The 26,416-nt window shown below is 41.5% G+C and overlaps 1 protein-coding gene across 2 annotated transcripts in view; it reads right to left on the bottom strand.

Moving 5' to 3' along the window:
- NKAIN2 (sodium/potassium transporting ATPase interacting 2) overlaps positions 1–26,416 on the bottom strand; it is a 764,856-nt gene that overhangs the window by 97,292 nt on the left and 641,148 nt on the right. For both annotated transcript variants that reach the window (XM_074948365.1, XM_074948364.1), the window contains exon 4: positions 19,383–19,583. In XM_074948365.1, coding sequence (XP_074804466.1) covers positions 19,383–19,583 — 201 coding nt within the window. The remainder of the gene's footprint in view (positions 1–19,382; positions 19,584–26,416) is intronic.

Below are 26,416 nucleotides of genomic sequence, written 5' to 3'. Positions count from 1 at the left end.
AAGGCAGAAGTATTAAAAAAAATTAAGTTCTGTATTTGGAAAAAACCGCAGCTGACACCATCTCATCAAATGATAACACTCTTTTCATTCCACTAGTATCTTTGGAGGATGTTAAACAGAAGCTGTTAAATCAGCAGGTCCAGAACATTTGCATCCAAGAGTTTTAAAAAAGCTGGCTGGTGAGTTCACTGGAACTTTAATGCTTATTTAGTTATTCAATAAGTCTTAGAGTTCTGGATAAGTTCCAGAAGAAAGATAATGATGTGCCAGTTTTAAAAAAGGGTAAATGGGATGACCTGTGTAACTATAGGCCTGTCAGCCTGACATTGATCCTAGGCCAGATAGTGGAACAGCTGATACAGGACTCAATTAATAAAGAATGAAAGGAAAATAATGTAATTAATGCAAATCAAAATGGGTTTATGGAAAACAGATCCTGTAAAACTAACTTTAACTTTTTTTAATGAGATTACAAATTTGGTTGATAAAGGATATAATGTTGCCGTAATATATTGAGACTTTTGTAAGACATTTGACTTGGTATCTCATGACATTTTGATTAAAATACTATAATGATATAAAATCAACATGACACGTATTAAAATGGATTAAAAACTGGATAACTGATAGGTCTCAAACTGTGACTGTGAATGGGGAATTATCATTGTTCGGGTGTTTCCAGTGGGTCCCATACGAACATCACTGGAAACACACACAATGCGCTATTTTACATTTTTATCAATGACCAGGCACAAAACCAAAAATCATCACTGATAAATGTTGATGACACAAAAACTGGGGGGTGGAAAATAATGGATAGGACAGGTCACTGATTCAGAGTGATCTGGATCACTTGGTAAACTGGATTGCAAGCAAACAATATGTGTTTTAATATGGCTAAATGTAAATGTATACATCTAGGATCAAAGAATGTAGGCCACATTTACAGGATGGGGAACTCTATCCTGGGAAGCAGTGACTCTGAAAAAGATTTGGGGGTCCTGGTGGATAATCAGATGAACATGAGCTCCCAGTGAGATGCTGTGGCCAAAACAGCTAATGTGATCCTGAGATGCATAAACAGGGAAATCTCAAGTAAAAGTAGAGAGGGTATTTGGTATTGGTGTGACCACTGCTGGAATACTGCGTCCAGTTCTGGTGTCCTCACTTCAAGAAGGATGTAGATAACTTGGAGAGGATTCAGAAAAGAGCCACAAAAATGATTAGAGGATTGTAAAACATGCCTTATAGTGATAGACTCACAGAGCTAAATCAATTTAGTTTAACACAGAAAAGGTTAAGGGATGGCTTCATTTAGAGTAGTGAGAATAATTAATCACTGGAACAATTTATCAGGGGTCATGGTGGATTCTCCATCACTGACAATTTTTAAATCAAGATTGGATTTTTTTAAAAAAGATCTGCTCTAGGAATTATTTTGTGGAAGTTCTCTGACCTGTGTTCTACTGGGGGGGCAGTGTCAGACTAAATGATCACAATGGTCGCTTCTGGCTTTGGAATCTATGAATCTAGTCTGACCTCCTGTAGAACACAGCTCATAAAACTTACCTGAATAAATTTCTGTTTGAACTAGAACAGATTTTTTTAGAAAAAAACATCCAATCTTGATTTTAAAATTGCCAGTGTTTCAATGATTAATGACCCTCAGTGTAAAAAAAATATGCCTTATTTCTAGCAGGAATTTGTCTAATTTCAACTTCCAGTCATTCGATCGTGTTTTACCTTTCTCTGCTAGTTTGAAGAGATTAGTTCTCATGCTGTTGGATGGCACAGAACAAGTTATGCGTCTCCACATTGTTTGTTCTGGCACGTTATAGGGTAAGTAAGGTACAGGTGTCTGTTGATGCCATCCAGTCATTGTCTTAGGTCTTCTGGGTGGTCTTTTCCATCTTGCTTTCACTGGGTCAAAGACAAAGAAGATTTACAGGAGATAATGCTGCCCTCTTCTTAGAATCATAGAAGATTAGGGTTGGAAGAGACCTCTGGATGTCATCTAGTCCAACCCCCTGCTCAAAGCAGGACCAACCCCAACTAAATCACTTTTGTAGCTGGCATTGCAAGGTTTCTACATGCCAGATATGCTAAACGTTTGTTTACCCCTTTGTGCTTTGGCCACCATTCCAGAGGATGTTTCCATGCTGATCACACTTGTTAAAAAATAACGCATTAATTAAATTTGTGACTGATCTCCTTGGGGGGAGAATTGTATGTCCCCTGCTCTGTTTTACCTGCATTCTGCCATGTATTTCACGTTATAGCAGTCTCAGATGATGACCCAGAACATATGGTTCATTTTAAGAACACTTTCACTGCAGAGAATGGAAAGAAAGTACCAAAGTGAGATTTCTAAAGATAGCTACAGCACTCAACCCAAGGTTTAAGAATTTAAAGTGCCTTCCAAAATCTGAGCGGTATGAGGTGTGCAGCATGCTTTCAGAAGTCTTAAAAGAGCTACACTCCAATGCGGAAACTACAGAACCCAAACCACCAAAAAAGAAAATCAGCCTTCTGCTTGTGGCATCTGACTCAGATAATGAAAATGAACATGCATCGGTTCGCACTGCTTTGGATTGTTATCAAGTAGAACCCGTCATCAGCATGGACGCATGTGCCCTGGAATGGTGGTTGAAGCCTGAAGGGACATATGAATCTTTAGTGCATCTGGCACGTAAATATCTTGCAATGCTGGCTACAACAGTGCCATGAGAATGCCTGTTCTCACTTTCAGGTGACATTGTAAACAAGAAGTGGGCAGCATTATCTCCTGCAAATGTAAACAAACTTGTTTTCCTGAGCGATTGGCTGAAGTAGGACTGAGTGGACTTGTAGGCTTTAAAATTTTACATTGTTTTATTTTTGAATGCAGTTTATTTTGTACATAATTCTACATTTGTAAGTTCAACTGTCATGATAAAGAGATTGCACCGCAGTACTTGTGTTAGGTGAATTGCAAAATACTATTTCTTTTGTGTTTTTACAGTGCAAATATTCGTAATCAAAAATAAATATAAAGTGAGCACTGTACACTTTGTATTTTGTGTGGGAACTGAAATCAACATATCTGAAAATGTAGAAAACATCAAAAATATGTACATAAATGGTATTCTATTGTTGTTTAACAGTGCGATTAATCATGATTAATTTATTTAATCACGTGATTCATCGCAATTAATTTTTTTAATTGCATGACAGCCCTAATCGTTTGACATTTTCGATCATTCAGAGATGACTCATCCGAATGGTGTCCAACTTTTTTCCATCTTGACTGAGGCTACATCTATGCTACAAACTAGGAATATGATTCCCATGCTCACCTACACATACTTGCGCTAGCTCTCATCAAGCTAGTGCAAATGTAAATAGCAGCGTAGCTGTGGTAGCATGGGTAGTAGAAGTGGAGGCATTGCTGAGCCATGCTCAGCACAAACCCTCCTGAAACCAGCTTCCTCTGCTACCACTGCCCATACTAGCCTGGCTGCACGGCTATTTATACTCATGCTAGCTTGATGAGAGCCTGCACAAGTATGTGTACATGAGCTCGTAGTGTAGATGTAGTGAGAGAGGGGCCATGTTTCAGTTCTGTAAATCAGAATACTGACCACTGAAGTATTTGTAGGAATAATAGGACTATATTCTAACTTACTGAAATGTAAAATGGGCTCAGGAATGTTATGGATTTTACCGTTCTCGCCTATGTAGGTTACTTTGTCTGCATTGAAGTTTTTGGAAATAGACCAGATCGGTGCGTCTTTTAGAAATTTATTAAAAAGATTAAGCAGGCAGCTATATTTGTTTTATAAGTTTAAGCTAGGTGGCATAGTTCTCCTGGCTTAATTTATAAGAGCATATTACATTGGTCAAAGTGATATTAAAATTGAAATACAATCAATGTCAATGGTTGGAACTGGCTTACCAATGACTGCAATTAGTAATTAAATTACACTGAACAAATTAAGAAAAACAATCCTTCTTAAGGTTTTACAGAAAGGTTGATAGGAGAGTCCCTTTTCCTTGAACTTGATTAATTTAACTTAAAATGTGCTGAAAGCAACAGCTGTAACTTTGCCTTGATTTTAAGGATGTAAACCACTTTAAATGATTTCCCAGTAGCTTCCCTTTTGGCTACCTCTCTCCCATTAAGCTTTACTGTTTACAGAGATTATACTGAGCTTGGGTTTGTCTAATGTATTTCCCACCCCACATTGAGCAATGCCTGTAATTCTCCGATAGTCTGGCACAAACACAAAATGATTTCTAAAACTCCAGACTTATAGCAGCTTTAGCATGACATTGGTTTAATCCAGGGATCCCTCACTATTTCAGTAACAGACTTGAGGGGTTAGTGTCTATTTTGTGGAAAAGTTAGTAATACATAAACACACACACGAGAGCTTTGGAGTGATTCAAATTGCTTTACAGACGGACTTTCTATTCGAAGTTTCTAACTCATGTGATTGGTTTTAGCTTGAATTTAAGCTGATATTCACTGGTATCTTCATAGATCATAAGACATGATCTGTTCTTTCACATGCAGTGGGGTTTGATCTTCACCCTCTCTCTTGCTTGGCTTAGTCTCTCAGCATTCTTTACTCCTTCTCTGGGTGGCCAGTCCAGAGAATGGAGCAGGATATAACTTCAGTTATCTTGCTGGCGCTAGAGAGTTCCCTCCCTCCATTTTCTCTGCTGGGCTGGCATCTTTTGTTGGGATCAGTGATCTCTCTACTGCACCCCTAGGGGCACTTTTGTCTATGTAGGGGTTCCAGCATGTTGGTGTAGGTCATCGGGGACCAATGATTTGACATCTTTGTCTTGAAGGTACATTGAAGGTTCCTGCTAGGTTGGACATGTCGTAACCCAATTCATTACTAACTGCAAACACATGTCTCTTGAAAACAGAATGCAAGAAGGTGCCATGTGATAAGGGGCTGTGAGACAAGTTTCTGTTTTACCCCTACATTGAAACGTCTTGATTGTTTAAATATAATTCAGGACGTATTCAAGGTGATGTATTTGCTCATTTTCGTACTTTGTCATGACAATGAGTTAATTATGACACTGGGAAAATATCCTAAGAAGTGGGATAGTGACTAGGACAAATATATAATATTTTATCCTAATAACCCTTTGCCTACACTCAAAAAGCTGCTTCAAGCATCTCTTTGCAATGCTAACTTTTATTACACATTTTGGTCAACCAAAGTCACTCAGGCTTAAACCCAGATATGGCCTATGTTCCTTACATATTATATATCCTCAGCTTCATCTCTCTATGTATCAGGGGATTCAGTTTGCGAATGACTTTCTTAATGAGGCGTCCCATGACTTTTTTGCAGTGTGGGCTTCAGGTTCTTTCTCAATGCCACTCATGTTATTGACAACACAGCCAAGGAGGTGAAATCACTGAGAATCTTAACTGGATGGTCACCCACTGAGAATCTTAACTGGATGGTCAGCCAAGGTGCGAGAGCCTGCAGGGTGTTCAAAATTGCCAACCAGAAGAATTTTAATTTGACCCCGACTAGTTTTCAGTCCTACTTTTGCTGCTGAAATTTCTGGATATTGAATAGTGTCTGCAGCCACAAAAGAAAAGCTGGTCCAGCAATTTTAGACTGAAGATCTCATTATCAAATGTTTGTTCCCAACATAGGTGCTTACAGACTGTGATCAAGGTACCACTTAATGTTCTCTTTGTTAAGGTGAATAGACTGAACTCCATGAGTCTCTCACCCTAAGGCATGCTTTTCAGTCCTTCATTCATTCTTGTGGCTCTTCTCTGAACCCCCTCCAATATATCAATGTCCTTCTTGAATTGTAATACTGGAACTGGACTGTATAATCTTCTAGCAATCATACCTGTGCTACACGCAGAGGTAATATAACCTTTCTAACTCCTACTCAGGATTCTTTGTCTATACATCTGGAGATTGCATTAGCTTTTTTGGCCACAGCATTGCACTGGGAACTTAGGTTAAGCTGACTCTTTTTTTAGAGTCACTTTTGAGGATAGGGTCCCTTATCCTGTAAATAAGGTCTATATATTTTGTTCCTAGGTATATGACTTTACCTTGGCTGTATTAAAATGCATATTGTTTGCTTGCATCCAGCTTACCAAGCAGTCCAGATCACTCTGTATCAGTGACTTGTCCTCTTCATTATTTACCACTCCCTCAATCTTTGTGTTTTCTCCAAACTTTATCAGTGATGATTTTATGTTTTCTTCCAGGTCATTAATAAAAATATCAAATAACATAGGACCAAGAACCAATCGCTGTGAGATCGCACCAGAAACACATCTGTTCACTGACAATTCCCCATTTACAGTTACATTTGAGACCTGTCAGTTATCCACTTTTTGATTCATTTAACATGTGTCTTGTTAATTTTGTATCATTCTAGGTTTTTAATCAAAATGTTGCGCAGTACCAAGTCAAATGCCTTATAAGAGTTTAAATATATGGCATCAACACTAGTACATTTATCAACCAAACCTGCAATCTAATCAAAAAAGTTAGTTTTACAAGATCTGTTTTCCATAAACCGATGTTTATTGGCATTAATTATATTATCTTTCTTTAAGTCACACATCAGATGATTCATTGTTTTCCCAGGATTGTTGTCAAGCTGACAGCCTGTAATTACCTGGATCATCCCATTTACCCCTTTTAAATATTGCCACAACATTTGCTTTGTCATTGTTCCAGGAATTACTAAAAATCAGTATCAATGGGCTAGTGAGCTCCTCAGAAAGCTCTTTTAAACTCTTGGGTGCAAGTTATCTGGACCCACTGATTCAAGAATGTCTAACTTTAGTAGCTGCTCTTTAACATCCTCCTGAATTACTATTTAAATGGAAGTGTTTCATACTCATGTATGACAGGACTACATCATCTGTTCCCCCCCCCGCAAGAAATATCTATTGAACACTTGTGTCTTTTCTTTGGGATTACTGATAATTCTACCATTTCCATCTAGTAACAGATCAATACCATTGTTAGGATTCTTTTTGTTCCAAATATACTTAAAATACTCCTTCTTATGGTCCATAACTCTGCTGGCCAGAGATTGTGCCATGTGTTCACAGAATCATATCATAGAATATCAGGGTTGGAAGGGACCTCAGGAGGTCATCTAGTCCAATGCCCTGCTCAAAGTAGGACCAATCCCCAATTTTTGCCCCAGATCCCAAATGGCCCCCTCAAGGATTGCACTCACAACGCTGGGTTTAGCAGGCCAATGCTCAAACCACTGAGCTATCCCTCCTTTTGCTTCTCTTATCCATTCTCTACAATATCTAGCTTCTGATTTATATTTATCACTATCAACTTCCCCTTTCTTTCATTTGTTATATGATTTTTTTATATTTTTATTTTTATAGCTGTTTTTCACTTCCTCTAATCCAGGTTGGTTATTAAATCAGCATAGCCTTCATCCCCTGAGACTAAATGCCTCAATGCACTGAAACAGATTAATAACTCCAAAACATGGCATCAGATTATTCACATTTCTTATCTGATGCCATCAGCAATATGTTTTGATTGCTAATCGTTGAGGGGGCCATGTTGAAAATCCCCTCTTTATATATTTTAGCAAACTATAGCAATGCTAGTTTATCTTAGGTATTTAAGTACTTATATGGCCCCCATCAATACTGTATCTGACTGGCTCACAATCTTTAATGCACTCATCCTCTCAACATCCCTATGAGGTAGGGAAGAGCTGTTATCCCCATTTTATATATGGGGAATTGAGGGACATAGAGACTAAGGATATGTCTACACAGCAGCTAGGAAGTATGATACACTCTGCTTAGTGTACTGAAAATCACAGTATAGCTATGGTGGCCACCTGAGTACGTACCCAGAGGGTTAAGCAGGATTGTATTCAGGCGACTGGCCCAAGCCTCCACAGTCACACTGCTATTTTTAAGCAGACTCGCTGCAGCAGAGCTTGTGCATGTATGCCAATCTAAGCTGGGAATCACACCTCCCAGCAGCTGTGTGACTTAAGTACTTATATATGCACTAAGTGACTTGCGCAAAGTCACACAGGAAGTCTGTAGCACCCAGATCCCCCCTGTGCTAAACTAGCATGCTAACCATTGGGCCCTCCTTCCTCTCTAATCTTAACACAATTACATTTCATGTCGGCTTAAATCAATTTGACAATATCATAGCTTGAAAGATCATGTAAACTAAAAAGGCTATGCAGATTTCTGAGTGGTAGGTATTTACTGTAAGCAACCTGGATTAGTAAGTATTGATTATAGTTTTCTAAACCATGAAATAATTTTTAATGATGGTATAATGGTAGTTCTTGTAATGCATGTTTTCTTGTATTAATACAGGAAGGAATAAAAAAATTGCAAACAATATACAACATAGAACGTACTAAGGCCATTAACAAGATTATTATGGTATTGGTCAATATTTACATACACTAATTTTCCTATGGTTTTATTAATTTGATCGTTAAGTTACCAGCAATAATGTATTTATAGTATGTGAAGGAATGCCTACTCACTTGTTCTACTGGAGTAATATTACTGAACCATATTTAGTGGTACATGTTACACAGTTCATCTTTTCAGGGCCTGTATAAGTAAAAACCAAATTGCCTAAGGTGATGCCTTTGCATTAATCGTATTCCCATAACTCAGGCACTTCATTCCACTAAAATCAACAGACTTGTGAGTGTGAAAGTGCAGAAGTAAAAGACAAGCATAATAAATAGTCCAAAACCTGTGTTGTCAAATAGATATGTAATTCTTTCACACTTATTTGCATGATTGATCTTTGTTTTGCATATTTTCAAAGTTTTGATCTACAAATGGATTTTAATTTGTGTACTTTTGAAGGAACAGCCTTTTGGGAATGAAGGCAGGTAATGGCTAATCAGAGAGTAAAATATAGACTGATAGAAGTTGCACATAGTGAGTCTGAACTCCATTGCTATGTGAAATGTAATTATTGTTACTATTTGTGTTACTTAAAGGTCCTCCTGTGCTACATGCTGTACAAACACAGAGATTGTAAGAGACAGTCCCCTCTCTGAAAAACTTACAATCTACTTACAAAACAGATAAGAGATACACAAAAAATATTTTCCTTCCTTTACAGATGAGGAACCGAGGCACAGAGAGATGAAGTGACATGCCCAAGGACATGCAAAAAGTCTGTTGTAGAAGATCTTGAGGCAGAATCTCCATCCAGTGCCTTAACTACAAAAACATCCTTCCTCTTTAAACAATGAGGACCAGATTCAGACGTGCTTTAAGGCTCTCGTTTAGCAAAACAATTATGCACATGCTTTACTTTAAGCACATCATTGAATCCTATTAACTTCAGTGGGACTTAAGCACGTGCTTTCCTGCTTTGCTGGATTGGGGCCTAAATGCATGCAATTCCCAATGAAATCAAAAGTGGGAGTGCCAGCCTTCCCTAGATCTGAATTTGCCCCAGTTTCTGGACAAGTTATATTTAATGAAAGAGATCTTATATTTGTATATAGGTGTGAAGGTATAACAGATGCCGTTTGACTGAGGTCAGAGGCAAGCAACTGGCTGATTAGCTCTACCCATTGGGAAAAGAATTGCAGCTTCACTGGCTGATCCTCATAAAAGGAGGAGCAGGAAAAGGAGAGGAGGAGCTGCAATACCTGCCAGAGGCTGAAGCAATTGCTGGGAGGAACTGCTTCCGGAAATAAAAAATGGACAGAAGGGAGACTGTGGGAAGTCCTATTATCAAAAGGCTCTGAGGTAAGACACACAAATTTTGGGTTGAGAAACTTCTGGGGTGGGTAGGTGGGGAGCTGAGGGACAGACTTGGGGAAGTTTTCCACAGCAACTGCCCCTGCTGGAAACTACCTTTCCTGGACTAGGTGGGAAGGTTCCAGGCAGAATTCCCACAGGAAGGGTGCTGGCTCAACTAGAGCAAGCTCGGGTCCAGCTGGAAGAGGGCAATATACAACAGGGCCCAAACTCTTACAGTAGGTGAAATATTCACACATCTTTAAACTTATATTTCAAATTCTGATTGGACTTTATTGTTCCACGTGTGTTTCTTGAAGATAATCAGAAACTCATGCTTTGCAGTCACCGACTTTATAGGAAAGAGAGGAGATAGCTCAGCATGCTGCTAATGAATGATGCTGTACATATAACCTTTGATCTCCTCTTAAAATAAGTAAATTAGACAGTGGTATTGGTTCAACCAGAGTGGACAGCTGTCCACAACCTAAGAATCACCATCCATGTGGTCACTCTTGTTAGTATTAGCACAGAGGCTCAAGACTCAAATGGAATGAAGACTGAATTAGTTTCATAATGTGAACTTTCCAGGTCAGGATTCAACCTATGACAAAGTCAGTCCTGGCAGATCTGAGAGACTGGATGGGGGCAAATGTATCAGCCCTAGAATGGTGAAGGCCCTGTTCGCTATGAGCTGAAAAAAGGTTACCTCAGGTTAACTGGAGACACCTGAGGCCAGTTAAGAGCAGCCAGTGACCTTTAAAAAAACCCCTTTTCTGGTGAGAGAGTGAGAAAGGGAGCGAACAGAGACAAGCTATAGTAGGGGTAGTGGCAGTACGAAGGAAAGACTTCCTGGTGGAAGTCTGTCTCCCCTCGCTATAGGGAAAGAAACTAAGTTAACACCTGCTTGGGAAGTACTGGCAACTAGGAGCCAGCATAGCAAGGTAACGCCACAGAGCGGGGCAGGGAAAAGTATTTCTGTTTTCCTTGTAAGTGTGGGTTTTGGGTATTTTTTTTTTCTTAAGAAAACTTCTTGGGCCCACCCTGAGGCCCACCATGTAAGTAGGGAAAAATAAAACTAGAGATAAGAGAAAAACCCTCCAGAGACAGACTGATTTACTCCAGGCCCCCCACTGCCTGAGGGAGAAGTGCTGAGGTAAAGAAAATATCCTGCCACAGGTTATACTGTTGCCCAAAGTGGGAAAATAAGCACAGCCACTGCCTATGAAGTGGGTGAAACCCTAGCTTCATTAAAGTCAATGGCATAACTCCCATTGAAGTCAACGGGGCTAAGATTTCACCCAGTATCTCGTCTATGGATAATATCCACAGCAATGATTTAATCCACAGACCAGTAGTAAACCAGACATCCTCACACTGTATTTCTACCTGACCTCATCCTTTACTTGGGACAACCATCTCCAGAGATTAGTTTGTAATTTAATTATGTTCATCCCTGATAACCCAGGAGGTCTGAACATGAAATTATGACTTTGATATACAGGGCCAAAATCAATAGCCATTAAACGAATGAGGACATTTTAAAGTATGGAGCATGCTGAGTGTCTAAGCTACTCCACCACCACAATAGCTCAGTCTGGTCATACAGAGGAGCCAGAGAAAGACTGAACTATTGATCAGCCCACTACATGTTTGCTGACCATGAAGCCAGCACAGATGAATAGACAAATAGGAACCAAACTAAAGAGTTGCTAAGGACCATTTGGTAAGTGGGAGGTAGGTGAAAGCTCTACAAGCAGAGTTCTCCAGGAAGTTGCTCATATTTGCAGAAGCAGACGGATAATGGAAATAGAGTTCTTGCATTTCAGAGAAAGTCAATGGAACCATGAAAAAGTAAATATTTTACAAGTAGATGGTATTTTGAAAATACTGCATCAGGTTGAATCTTTCTGTATTTAACTCTGTTTTTACTTAGTGAGAGTTTTTACTTAGTTTTTACTTAGTAGTTGGGCCAGAGTCTCAAGTGGTGTAAATTGGCATAGCTTCTTGTGATGGGGTGGATAACCATACACTGGAGAGTTAAGAATGCAGGAACACACCAGGGGGCTCCGCCCCGACAGCACTCACTGCTACAGAGACACTAGGCCAAGAAGGCATTCCTAGGTGGAGGTCAACTGCATAGAGTCAAGACTCCCTACCCTGCTGAGATCCATGGATCAGGTAGCCAGGAACAACCGCCACCAAGACAAACCCAAGGCAAGGAGCAGAGCAGTAGGAAGAGGCTCAGGGGAGAACATTAGCTGGACACCTGCATTACAATGCTCCAGAGGGTCTCTGGGTCAGAATGCAGTGGCGTGGGAAGGCCTGGGTTCTCCTATTCCATAATCACCAGGTGTGGCTGACACCATGGACTACAACGGCCAGGTGGTGCTGCCGCCTCAAACTATAACCACAAAGTGAGGAGGCTCTCGCCTGCTCACAACTGGTGGAGAATGCAGGCAAAATGGCCTAGTCCTGCTGAAGGACATAAAAAAGGCCAAAAGAGGAGCAAGGAAAAAATAAGAAGGGATGGCATGGAGATGGAAAACCTGCAGAAGTGAGTAATGGAGAGCCAACAGCAACAGGCAACTCAGCTTCAGCAACAACAGAAGCAATTATTACAACAACTGGACTCACAATACCAGCAGCAGCAATTGATCTGGGAACTGCCCACTCAATACCAAGAACACCATCACCACCTGATGTCGGCGCTCCTACAACCCGCAGGAGCTGCTGCTAGCCTAGGGCCAAGGTCCTCTGGGATGGGGTCCTTACACCAGTCAAGATGACAAAGATGGGCCCACGGAATGACCCCAAAGGCTTTTTAGGGACGTTCAAATGGGTGATCATTGTGGCTGCCAGATCATTGGACCACACTCTTGGCCCCCTATCTGACAGGGCTGGCCCAGGCAGCTATAGGGTACTGGATCCTGGGGGTGCCTGAGACTACCAGAAGGTCAAGGTGCCTATCTTGGACTGCTTCAATATCTCCCCCAAGACCTACCACAACGCTTCCAGAAGGAAAAATGACTGCCCTGATTGTAGTGGCCCCGTATCTAAAGGATTATTATGGGCACTGGCTAATTCTGCAAGGGCACATCGAGGTGCAGGTGGCAGAAGATATTGTCCTCAAGCAATTTATCCAGCCCCTTGTGGTTGGGTGATGTGAGGAGAGAGAAACACTGCCTACTGTTGGAGGCAGTGGGACTCACAGAAAATTACCTGACCACTGAAGGTCCAATCCCCTGGACCCCAAGGGTGTAGGCCATCACCAGATATGGAGGGCTGAGCACAATGGAGAGAACGGGGCACAGGAGACCATCAGCTGGGGCAGGGTCTGAATTCCTTTCAAGGAAGAGACTATGAGATTGAATAAGAGCACCCCAAGACACAGAGGCCCTCCTCCAAACAGGACAATCCCAACGGGGTGGGGACAGACAGCAGCCCCACTGGATGGCAATTGCTTCAATTGTGGGCAGCATCACCACTTTCAATGCAACTGCCCCTTTATGGATTGTAACTACAGAAAGGCCTGAATGGCTGCTCCTAGATCCCACAAGCAGGGGCTGGCCAAGATAATAATCCCTGTGAAGGTCTACGGGACTGAGGTGATGGGACTAATAGACTCTGGTTGCAGCCAGACCCTCATGAAGGAAAAGGTGGTTGAGATCTCCATCACAGACCCATGGGCCATTGTGTGATATGATCTTTCTACAGTGTATACACAGGAACCTGTGCCTGTACCCCATGAATGAAATACAGCTGACCATGGGGAACCACACTGAGACTCAGTGTGCGGGTGGCAGCTGCTTTTGCCTAACCCATGATCCTGGGACAAGACTGGAAGTACTTTGGTGATGTCTTGCAGGTGCAGAAAAGAGACCCGGCCTTGGGGCGTGATCATGACCCTGACACTGGGGAAGAAGCAGAGCCTGCAGAACTGGCTGACACAGGAGAGCAAGAAGATCTAGGGGAAGGGCCTCACTATAGACAGAGGCACCCCTGAGAGATCAGCAGGACCTGCAAACTCAACACCTGTGGGTATGAAATGCCTGACCCAAAACAAGGATTTAATTGGGGAACAGAAAAAAGATCTCACCTTAAGCTGGGCATATGACCCCCCAGACCAATGAAGTCCAGGCCCAACTCCTGGTACCCTGGCCCTCTAAGAGGGAGTTACTCTGTCTTGCATGTTGAGTACCATGTGCTGGTCTCCTGGGGAAGGAGAAAGCAACTGGTTCTATTGGCTGGACATCCACAAAACGGTGAGAGATTATTCTATGTCCTGCCTGGAGTGCCAACTGACAGCGCCCAAGAATACCCCAAGGGCCTCCCAGATACTGATGCGTTTGCAGACACCCCCATTGAGAGAATTGGTATGGACTTGAAAGGCCTGCAGTGTGTAGTGTGCATGGCTATTCCGCTTCTCACAACGAACGCAGCGACCATGGCGGTGGAACTCATGAAGGTCTTCATAGAATCATAGAATCATAGAATATCAGGGTTGGAAGGGACCCCAGAAGGTCATCTAGTCCAACCCCCTACTCGAAGCAGGACCAATTCCCAGTTAAATCATCCCAGCCAGGGCTTTGTCAAGCCTGACCTTAAAAACCTCTAAGGAAGGAGATTCTACCACCTCCCTAGGTAACGCATTCCAGCGTTTCACCACCCTCTTAGTGAAAAAGTTTTTCCTAATATCCAATCTAAACCTCCCCCATTGCAACTTGAGACCATTACTCCTCGTTCTGTCATCTGCTACCATTGAGAACAGTCTAGAGCCATCCTCTTTGGAACCCCCTTTCAGGTAGTTGAAAGCAGCTATCAAATCCCCCCTCATTCTTCTCTTCTGCAGACTAAACAATCCCAGCTCCCTCAGCCTCTCCTCATAAGTCATGTGCTCTAGACCCCTAATCATTTTTGTTGCCCTTCGCTGGACTCTCTCCAATTTATCCACATCCTTCTTGTAGTGTGGGGCCCAAAACTGGACACAGTACTCCAGATGAGGCCTCACCAGTGTCGAATAGAGGGGAACGATCACGTCCCTCGATCTGCTCGCTATGCCCCTACTTATACATCCCAAAATGCCATTGGCCTTCTTGGCAACAAGGGCACACTGTTGACTCATATCCAGCTTCTCGTCCACTATCACCCCTAGGTCCTTTTCTGCAGAACTGCTGCCTAGCCATTCGGTCCCTAGTCTGTAGCGGTGCATTGGATTCTTCCATCCTAAGTGCAGGACCCTGCACTTATCCTTATTGAACCTCATCAGATTTCTTTTGGCCCAATACTCCAATTTGTCTAGGTCCTTCTGTATCCTATCCCTCCCCTCCAGCGTATCTACCACTCCTCCCAGTTTAGTATCATCCGCAAATTTGCTGAGAGTGCAATCCACACCATCCTCCAGATCATTTATGAAGATATTGAACAAAACCGGCCCCAGGACCGACCCCTGGGGCACTCCCCTTCATGAGGGTGGGAATCCACAAGGAAATAAAAACAGACCAGGCGATGAACTTCATGTCGTGACTGATGAAGAACTTGCGTGAGCTGCTGAAAATCAAATCTCTGAGAATCCGTCTACCATCCCCAAACAGATGGGCTAGTGGAACGCTCCGGTGGGACCCTGAAGAGGATGCTAAGAAAGTTTGTGGCTAAAGACCCCCACCACTAGGATCACCTTTTACCAACCCTTCTATTTGCAGTGCACAAGGTTCCCCAGACCTTAATGGGGTTCTTGCCCTTCAAGTTGTTGTATGAGAGGCAACCCTGGGAGACCCTAAATCTAGTTTGAGAAACATAGGAGAAGAAAGAGCCCAGGGTCATCAGGGTAATACAGTATGTTTGGCAGCTACTAGAAACGATGAAGACACTAGTGTCCTTTGCAAAAGAAAATCTTTTAAGGGCCCAAGAGTATCAGAAGCAAGCTTATGACAAGGGTGTTCACCCACATGAATTCCAGCCTCAGAGTATTGCTGCTACTGCCCAACTCTGAGTTAAAGTTCAGGCCAGACAGCACTGGAGTGGACAGCACTCTTGAGTCCTTTCATGTGATGCACTGGATGGGAGCAGTGGATTACAAGATCTGGCAACCTGGGAAGAGGAAAGAGACTCAGGTTTATCACATAAACCTTCTAAAGGCATGGTGGAGGTCTGCTGCACAGAGCAGGGGATCTCTACCCCGTTGAGACCTGTGGACCAGGTCACCAGGGACAATCACCAGTCATAGTGTGCCCCAAGGGGAGGGGTACAGCGGTAGGGAGAAGCCCGGGGGATAGCATTAGTTGGACCACAGGTAGCAGACTCCTGCATTATACAATCCAGTGGAGTGGAAGGGCCTGGGTTCCCCTATCCCATAACCACAAATGGGGCTGCCACCATGGACCGCTACTGCCAGGTGCGGAGGCTCGCCCCCCCTCACACTTGTAAATAGAGTTTGTCTGAGTAAGTAGTGAGTAAAAGCTGAGTAACATACCAAAATACCTCACTGATATCAGTAAGGGGACATGCTACTCTAATAAAACCTCTGTTGCTTTGTGAGACATAATGAAGCTAAGGTTCTGAGTTAGCAGTTTCAACTGCAGTATTAACTGGGAATGTGTGGGATGGTTTTGTAGAAATTTCTCCCCCACATCTTTTTCCCAAAGCTCAGGGCTTCATACTAAACAGAACAAATCACATCCTTAGCAGTTCTGCTCTGCTAAGTACAGCTGCATGCTGCAGGTGGTGCCTGAAAAATGTTTATTTTGCAGCGCTGCAGGCTGCAGAACTAAAAATGAAATAGAATCCTTTCTTTCTTTTCACATAACTGCGTATGGGGGTGAGGGTGTAGGGGAGGGGGAGAGGTGTGATGATGAACAGCACAGAAAGAAAGTGATAAAATTTAGGCCAAGCTTGGCTTGAAAAGAACCAAACCAGAAACACAGCTGACAACTGAGGCTTAGCTCCTGATTTCTTTTATTTTCAATGAAGCACTGAGGAAAAGCTGACAAGCACAATAGGTGTGGCATTGGGATCTTTGATACTGCACAGTTTCAGAGAGGCAAGTCAAGCATAACAAGCTCACATGAGACCTCCACAATATCTGGGTGAAATCACAAGAGGTCCTTTCAAGAGCAACAACTGTCAACATAAAATCAATCAAGAGATGAGCTTAAAAAGTAATAAAAAAATCAACATGGCTATCAGGCAACCATAAATGGGCACAAAGTGACTATCTTAGGCATTTCTAACACCATGGTAGATAAGGATAGTCCTTGTTCTATGAAGGCATATCCTTGCATTTGGTACCTCTCTGATAACTGTTCCTAATTTGGAAGTTTTTACAAGGCTACTTGCTTTCAGTAGCTCAGAATATTGCGAACAGCATTAATCAGAATAGTTCTGTTGCTTCTTCAAAGTTACCAGCTGTATTGGTAGGAAACAGGCCTTGATGTTTATCCGTACTGAATGAAATTCTATCCTCTACGGAAGCCAGCACAAGATCTGGGTATCACTTACGTCCCCCAGTGTTATTCTTAAGACCTATTTTGAATGTATGTGGGATATAAGTGGTGCCCAGGCCTGGGGCTGGTCCTCTGCACAGGGGTGAATCTCTTGACTTTTGAGAGTGTAGGTCAGACTCTTTAATGTTCTCAAGGTATTTTAGATCTGAAAAGGAAAAAATAACTATCTATAAACGAACACTCTTCAGAATGTATAATTACAGATGACTCACATAATATTTGTAATAGCACATATAAATTCCATAATCTGGCACTATTTGGCTAGATGCCACCAAAACACTTTGTCCAACACAGTTTAGGAAGCTCTCAGGAGAGATCACTTCCCCTGGGAACCTTAAATGCTATGGAGTTCTTGTAGTGCATCAGCAGAACTTCCTTTTGCAAAAATACAGTTCCCTCTAAACCCCTCTATTTAATGTGTAAAAGGATGGGGCCAAGACCTCTCACTTCTCCCTATGCATAATGTACCTTAAGTACTCTTTTCACTAAGTCATACACACATGAACTGCACAACTTCCTTTAGCTGCACACTTTGCAAACCTAGTAAAAAGTCATAGAAAATGCACTGAATATGTTATGTCACTTTCAAAGAATCATAAAAGTCAGCTCCAATCAGAATTATTTCCTTACTCCTTTTTGAGACATTTATCTGCAAGGAACCCCTTTAAGAGCAACCAGTGGTGCTACTGTCCCTGAAAAAGCGAAGATCAACATTAACTTGATACTGGCCAGGAACACAGGGGGAAAAAAACCAAACAAATTTAAAGCAAGTAACCGATTTGTAGGTCGCAATTTATGGTTTTACAGTTAAAGCCCAAGATCCATGTAAGTGCCCATAAAAGGAAATTGAAAGAAAAGATCAACTTCTTTTCACTAACCAGGGATAAATCTGGGCAGAGACTTGGAGATTAGTTTGTTGAAAAGAGAAGAAAACTCTGCTTGTCTAACTTTGTGTTGCAGGTCACCCCGTGGTTCTATTACTGTATTTACATGCCAAACAGTGGTTATTATTTTTAAGAAAACATTTAAACTATGTGTTATGCAATCCAATATGATGGTTTGGAAAATTGACCCAAATGTTTTCTTTGTAAATGGGTACCTATAATAACTACAGGTATGGTAACATGAGCAGTAATAAAAGGCCTAACCATGGTTCGCTAAACTATGCTGGGATTTCAACACAGAATCTGATAGCTCGTCATTCTGTACTTTTTCTGTGGCATGAAAAGCGAGGCCTTATCTAGAAATACAGCTGTGTTCAGACACTGACACCTCTAAAAGATCTGACGTACAACACACCATGTATTTCTGAATGGGAACAGAACCTACGCTGAACGATATTTTTTCTTTGTTCTTTCACTCACCCCACATTATTGTCCACAAAATTGAGTTAGAAAAAAAATCCTTGACATCGACTTTGGAGATGAGCCTGAGCTACAGACTTTGGGCCTGAACACTATCCTGTCATTACATATATATGCAAATACACCTGTCTTTATTATTACTTTGTCCCCTCCACCCCAAGCCTAGTTGTCTGTTTATCCACAAGTTGCAATTTGTCATAATCCAAGACTGTGCCCTTGCCTGAGCAGGTACTGTCTTTGTTTTACCCATTTGAACATGCTAAACTCAATGGGGACTCAATCATAGTCTCTAAATACTGCGACAATAGAAACAATCATCATTATTATAGGCAGAGCTGGTACCAGCGTCTATAGTTAAAGTTGTTGAACACTTTACACTACAAGCCCATTTTCAGTTGCTTATAACTTTGTCACACTTTAAAGGTGAAAATCTGGCCCCACTGAAGACATGGGAATTTTGCTTATTGACATCAATAGAGTGAGAATTTCACAGCCCTTGTGTCATGGCAGAAATTTTCCATGCTTGCTCTCTACCCCAAGCTTATTTCCCCCCCCCCCCCAAAGTTTCAGCAAAAACAACCATTTTGGAGAATGAGTTTACAAAAATATAGGTATCTAAAAAAATATTTTTCTGAGTGGTTAGATGGACCATAAGAAGTCCCAGTTTTAGACTGGTGAGGCAGGTCAGCCTTCACTGTAAGATAAATTCTGGAAAAAGTGCTGGAAGAGAGGTTGATTGTGAACACTTACTGCAAGGAAGATCTGAAGGGAGCTGTGAGCCACTTCTATATACTGGTATTCAAGCAAACACCCTGAGACCGTGATGTAACGATGATCCTCTGGTGCCCATTCTGGGGCTGGAGTCACAGATGTCACTGTACAGCCTGGGCCATTCTCCATCCACCAAGAACGGTGCATTGAGATATTAAAGGTCAGAATAAGATCCGTTTCCTGCAAAAGAAAAAGGGAAGGCAATAATTCTGGAATGGTACTTTGATGGGTCTTGGGGTACCCAGTCAGTCACCTTATTACTTCCCTGGCCCCAGCAAGAAGCAGATTTGCTTGCACTTAACTGGGTGTCAGCTCTGTTAGACACCCAAGCAGTCTTCTTTGGGCTATGCTAGTCCTTGCTTAGCCTTGCAGGTGAACAATAGGTGTACCCCAGTCCCTGAGGCTCTTCAAAGCATTCCCCTGTAGTGTCCAGCCCTTTCTTCACTGAACACTCACAGAAATACCAATAAATTATTAATAGATGTAATAAACATATCACAGACATGAATCGTATGTGTTGTAGATGGTGGCAAGGACATCAGTCAAAGGTGTTATAGATTATTATAAGCAACCTACTGGCTGCTGGACTTTATAACAATTGATTAACCATTTAGTAACCTTTATAAACATAACCTTTGTGTAAAGTGTCAATCTGCACATGTACTCAGTCATGCAAAGAAAAATTGCGTTAGAAACATCTTTTCAGAACCAAGCTCTCCTACACATCATCCAGAGTAATTTACATTTTTTTCAGCCTATTGATAACATTAATATTTAAGACCCTCAAAGATTTCAAAGTAACTATTTAACCAGGTTTACCAACGTGAATTGAATATAATCACCCCATGCTATAGATACTGTGTGTATTTTCCCCTTCCTTCAAAAATACTCACTTTCCAATTGCATTTAAATCATAGGCTCCTTGTTTGTACTAACTCAACCAAATGTAATTCAATCCAGAGAATTTTTGCATAATTTCATGACTGATATATTAATCTGGGCTTGCGTTTGCCACCATCGTGCTGCTGAACATATTTTAAAAAATTGTAGTCCTGCCTTAAGATACTGTGATGTTGCTGCTGGGTATGTCTTAAAAATCAACTATTAATCTGCATGTACCCACCCGACTACCAGATAGCAGGGCCAGCTGTAAATTTTTTTGCCATCAATAAATACCACGCAATTCCATAAAGGCCTTACAGGTATGGATAGTGCTATCAATGTGAACAGGGCTATTCATAATAGTAACTTCTATGCCTAGTGGCAAGTGTTCGGATAATCAGACCCTATGTGAACATTTGGGCACATAATCAAAGCTGCCAAACCTAGATATATTCAGGTCCAATGAACTGAATACTGTGGTTCAATCTGGCAGACATTTTAAGACAAACTTCGTAACACTATGCACACTCACAGCAAAGAAAGCTACCCTTATTTTGCACATATGTTAAGCATGTATAATGAGGGTGATGCACTGGAAATAGAGAGGTACAAGACAAAAGATTCTGGTTTTATATACTATACATCTATATTGCAGCTGGGAACATGTTTCACAGCACTGGTAGATATAAGCACTAGCTCTGCTTGAACTAGTGCACTAAAAATAGCAGTGTAACTGGGGCAGCACGGGCAGCAGCTCAGGCTCATTGCCCGAGTATGTACCCAGGGGGTCTGGGCGGGTTTGTATTGAGGATGCTAGACCAAACTGCCACCCACGCTGTCTCGCTACCCTGCTATTTTTAGCACGCTAACGGGAGCACAGTTAGCATGCATCTGTCTACCCATGCCAGGAAGCGCCTTCCCAGCTACAGTGTAGACATACCCATGTGTTTCGAGCCATAACCCATATTGAAATAAACAGAATTGAAAATCTAGTGTGTGGGGGAATATTTGAATATAGAAACAACAGAGGCAAAAGTAATACAATGAAGTAGAGAATCCTAACACTTTATATTAAAATTACTCCAAAAGGAAACCAATTTTTCTCAATACCTCAGTTGTCCCAAGCATTGTAAAACAACATCTGGAATGATGAATCATCTTTATGTGCCCAGAACATCTGCCTGAGTAATAGCTTTTTGATTGCCTTTTCTTCACGAGAAAATTGAAAGTCCCCCCTACCTGGCATACAGAGGCTGGAACAAAGGTGAAGATCTCACCCCACCAATATCTCTGCTGAAGTTAAGTTAATGGATTTATACTGGTATGAGTGAAATCAAATTTCATCACATTATTGTCAGAAGAGTTTTTCCTCTTTAAGTCACTGTAGCTACCGTGGGAAATTCTTAACCTTTCTACTCTCATCAGAAAAGCAGTAAGAATGAATAGGATTAATTGTTTCGTTCTATTTTATAGCTCGCAGTGAACTCAGAAGTATCATGATCAACCAAAATTTGTAAGAAAATAAAATGAGAAGAGCAAAATGAACTCTGAAAAATAATACAAAAAAAAATCAATAATACAAAGAAATCAAGATATGGAATAATTTTTTACTGTGTGTAAAGCTGGAAGTTAAAAAAAAAAGAGCAAGGGAGGCTGGTCATAGAGGGGCAAAACTCAACCATTGTGTAAGTGGCCATCTGGCTGCATTGATCTGCAGACTTATAAATGTGAAGTGCAAGTAAAATTCCAAATGGCATAGATAATATAATTACATATTAAAATTTGCATAATTACATATGCAAAGAAAACATTGCACATTCCAACCTTCTTCCATTGCTAAACCTGTCCCCTAAAGCTTCACAGGAATGATTCTCTATTATGCTTAACAGGTTTTTTTTTTCAAAATAACAGTTTTTGGCATTTTATTTGAAAGCTGTGATTAGTATTAAATAAAATTGCTTCAGACAAGGATAGACATTTTGGGTCCATCAGTAAAAAAAATAAAAAAAGAAAGCTTGAGCAAGTGCAGAACACCACAGTGGGTGTGAGCAGAACTGGGTTTAACTTCTAGCTCTGCCAAAGACTTGCTTTGGGTCCCTGAGCAAATCACTGAACTTCTGCATTGTTTGTTTTCCTCATCTGTAAAATGGGGGGATACCTATCACAGAGAAGTGTTGGAAGACTTCAGTTTCAAAAAACCAAAACAGAACCCCAACTTTGAGATCCTTGGGTGGAAGGTCCTAAAAAGTGCTGAATATCAATAAGATTTTAAAACTGCAAAGCTGAGTCAACAACTAAGAGATATTTATTTTAAGAAGCAAAAAGAGGTGATAAGCCAAATGGGATCCTGGTTTCAGCAAATACATCCAAATGTCCCAACACAAATCTGAATATAATAGGCCTGATTTTGATCTCTAACTGTTGTAAGAGGAGTTACAGGAGTAACTCTATTGAATTCAAGGGTATTACCATATAAAACAGGCATAAGTGGGCTCAGAATCAGGCCCAGAGTCCATTATGTCTCCAACAACACAAAGCGAACTAGTTAGTAAACCAGTGTGCAAAGTAAGACTAAGTGGCAGATCTGCAGCTGATGTAAATTATCATAGGCGCATGGGCTTCAAGTCCAATGAGCCTTTGATAATTTACACCAGCTGAGGATCTGGCCCTTAAGTGTATGTCATTCCATCTACAGGCAGATGAGACAAGCATCCATAGTTGGTGGGTGGCGAAGGACCACTGTGTGTGTGAAAGGTTCTAATGACAAAACAGGTGAGCTCTGAAGAACTGTGTAAGTCAGTTTGAGGAATGACGCATTCATCACTAACATCCATTATGCAGAAGCACTGAGAATTCTTCATGAAAAGCTCCTCTCGCTATTTACACACGTTACTATGCACACTGTTTGAATACAGTTTTAGTGGGCAGAGAAAAAGTCTACAAAAGCAGCAAGGGATTTTTTTTATCCTCTTATGAATTTCCTGTATGTGTTCTTTTCAACATCTGTGGTTCAGATGCTATTCAGAGAAATGCTGAGAAGTAGCCTGATAAGCCTTGAAGCTGTGGAACTTAACAGGAATGTTGAGACATGCCGGGCATGCCGATACGGTATTGTTCACAGCCTGTATGTCAAGGAAGATTTTATTATTCTAATTCATCAAACAGTTGCTTCCTCTTATGGACACAAATACATCTGTACAAGCTTTATTGACGATTACTGTAAAGCCTGGTGATATTTACAAAACCTGTTAAGAAAAATTAAACTAGATTTTGTTTATGCACCAAGAAAGAGAAACTGGGAAAGAATATTTGGAAAGGTATCTTTGTTGTCATTCTTGAAATGACAAATGTGGACATGGGAGGATTACATAACAAAGCTATAGTCTGGAGATTCCAGAGAGGCATTATAAACTCAGATGTTTTTGAGACGAGTCTGTCTATGAAATTATAATTTCAGTTTATCCTAGTTTTCTCTAAACCATACTGATCACTGATAGTTATGTGACTAGTTTAAGACAATGGGCTCCAGATTAACCCCTCAGTGCATAACAATTTATGCTGAAGATGACACTAGTGAAAGGTCCCTGAAGTGGACTGTCCACCAAAGGAGTACATTGCATTGTCAGAAAACGGTCACAACCTCTCTTGCACTAGGGGACAGTAAAAGGCCAGCACATGGACAGAGATGGTCAGGAGTTATAGTGAGTCAATTTTTCCATTACAATGGTTCCCCTATGGAGTTCTGGCATCGGTTAGAGCAGCTTATTCTAGAGACAACCCCAAGAGAAGGCAGCAAGTAGTGGTACTTCAGAGCAGCTCCCTCATAGGGAGCAACACAGTTTGCTGGTAGAAGGAGATATAATTTCTACCTTCCTGTATAAACTTCAGTTAATCTGGTCATCATGTCATGGGAAATCAGATGCTTTCATTGTTCTAATTAGGAATTGCTGAAATCTGTGCAAGCCTGCAAGGTTTCAATACAAGTTTTGTCAAATACAGCAGTGCAACCCCACTTGTTTAATTTTTCAAACACACACTATCAAGAGCAGGCTGCTTGGAGACTGAATTATCACATGCAGTTTCACTGATAAAAATCAACCTCTAAAAGCTTCTATAGTTCTGGGTGTTTTGGATGCACAGAGGCCTCTCCAGACAGCTTTTTCTCCTGTTATCTTACTTTCCCACTTCTACTAGTTCTCATTGGGCAGTATCGTTTTCATCATGCAAGCAGACCTTTTTCTCTCTAAAGAAATATCTATATTCACCTCTGGGGCAAAACAATGTAAAGCAGCCTGGCATCTGTTCCCATAGGCAGACCTTTCTGTTGTCCTTCAGTGTGTCTAAATATTAGTAATGTGCACAGAAATTCACTCTTGTTACAGTGTGTATGGTAACACCCATTGTTTCATGTTCTCTGTGTACATAAAATCTCCCCACTGTATTTTCTACTGCATGCATCCAATGAAGTGAGCTGTAGCTCACGAAAGCTTATGCTCAAATAAATTTGTTAGTCTCTAAGGTGCCACAAGTACTCCTGTTCTTTTTGTGGATGCAGACTAACACGGCAGCTACTCTGAAACCTGTCATCATGCAAGGCACTGAATTTAGCCGTATGGAGTGGAAATCTTATCAACTTCATGAAAAAACTCATACAGATACAGAAAGACATCATCTTCCTTTCCAAATGCAAACAGATGGACATCATACCAAAAGGACTGACGGTAAAAAATCCATTACAATCTACATACCACACAGACTATGGGGACAGCTTGTGCCTCAAAGAAACTGCGGAACCACCTGATCAACATCCTATACAGGAAACAGGGAAAGATTAAGAATGAGCTCTCAAAACTGGATACTCCTAAAAAAACCAACCTTCCACACAAACTTCCTTGTGGCTGGACTTTACAAAAACTAGACAAGCCATTTACAACACACACTTTGCTTCTCTACAAAAGAAAAAGGACACTAAACTATCTAAACTACTACATGCCACGAGGGGCCACAACATAACCTCAGCTGTGCAGAACACAATGCCATCCGCAGCCTCAGAAACAACTCTGACATCATAATCAAAAAGGCTGACAAAGGAGGTGCTGTCGTCATCATGAATAGGTCAGAATATGAACAAGAGGCTGCTAGGCAGCTATCCAACACCACATTCTACAAGCCATTACCCTCTCATCCGACTGAGGGTTACAAAAAGAAACTACACCATCTGCTCAAGAAATTCCCTGAAAAAGCACAAGAACAAATCCGAACAGACACACCCCTAGAACTCCGACCAGGGGTATTCTACCTGCTACCCAAGATTCATAAACCTGGAAAGCCTGGAAGCCCCATCATCTCAGGCATTGGCACCCTGACAGCAGGATTGTCTGGCTATGTAGACTCCCGCCTCAGGCCCTATGCTACCAGCACTCCTAGCTATCTTCGAGACACCACTGACTTCCTGAGGAGACTACAGTCCATCGGTGATCTTCCTGAAAACACCATCCTGGCCACTATGGATGTAGAAGCCCTCTACGCCAACATTCCACACAAAGATGGACTACAGGCCGTCAGGAACAGTATCCCCGATAATGTCACAGCAAACCTGATGGCTGAACTTTGTGACTTTGTCCTCACCCATAACTATTTCACGTTTGGGGACAATGTATACCTTCAAATCAGTGGCGCTGCTATGGGTACCCACATGGCCCCACAGTATGCCAACATTTTTATGGCTGACTTAGAACAACGCTTCCTCAGCTCTCGTCCCCTAATGCCCCTACTCTACTTGTGCTACATTGATGACATCTTCATCATCTAGACCCATGGAAAAGAAGCCCTTGAGGAATTCCACCATGATTTCAACAATTTCCATCCCACCATCAACCTCAGCGTGGACCAGTCCACACAAGAGATCCACTTCCTGGACACTACGCTCCTAATAAGCAATGGTCACATAAACACCACCCTATACCGGAAACCGACTGACTGCTATGCTTACCTACATGCCTCCAGCTTTCACCCAGACCACACCACACGATCCATCGTCTACAGCCAAGCTCTACGATACAACCGCATTTGCTCCAACCCCTCAGACAGAGACAAACACCTACAAGATCTCTATCAAGCGTTGTTACAAC

This window comes from Natator depressus, chromosome 3 (genome assembly GCF_965152275.1).
Source record: "Natator depressus isolate rNatDep1 chromosome 3, rNatDep2.hap1, whole genome shotgun sequence".
Taxonomy (NCBI): domain Eukaryota; kingdom Metazoa; phylum Chordata; order Testudines; family Cheloniidae; genus Natator; species Natator depressus.
This window is presented reverse-complemented; position numbering and strand designations above follow the sequence as displayed.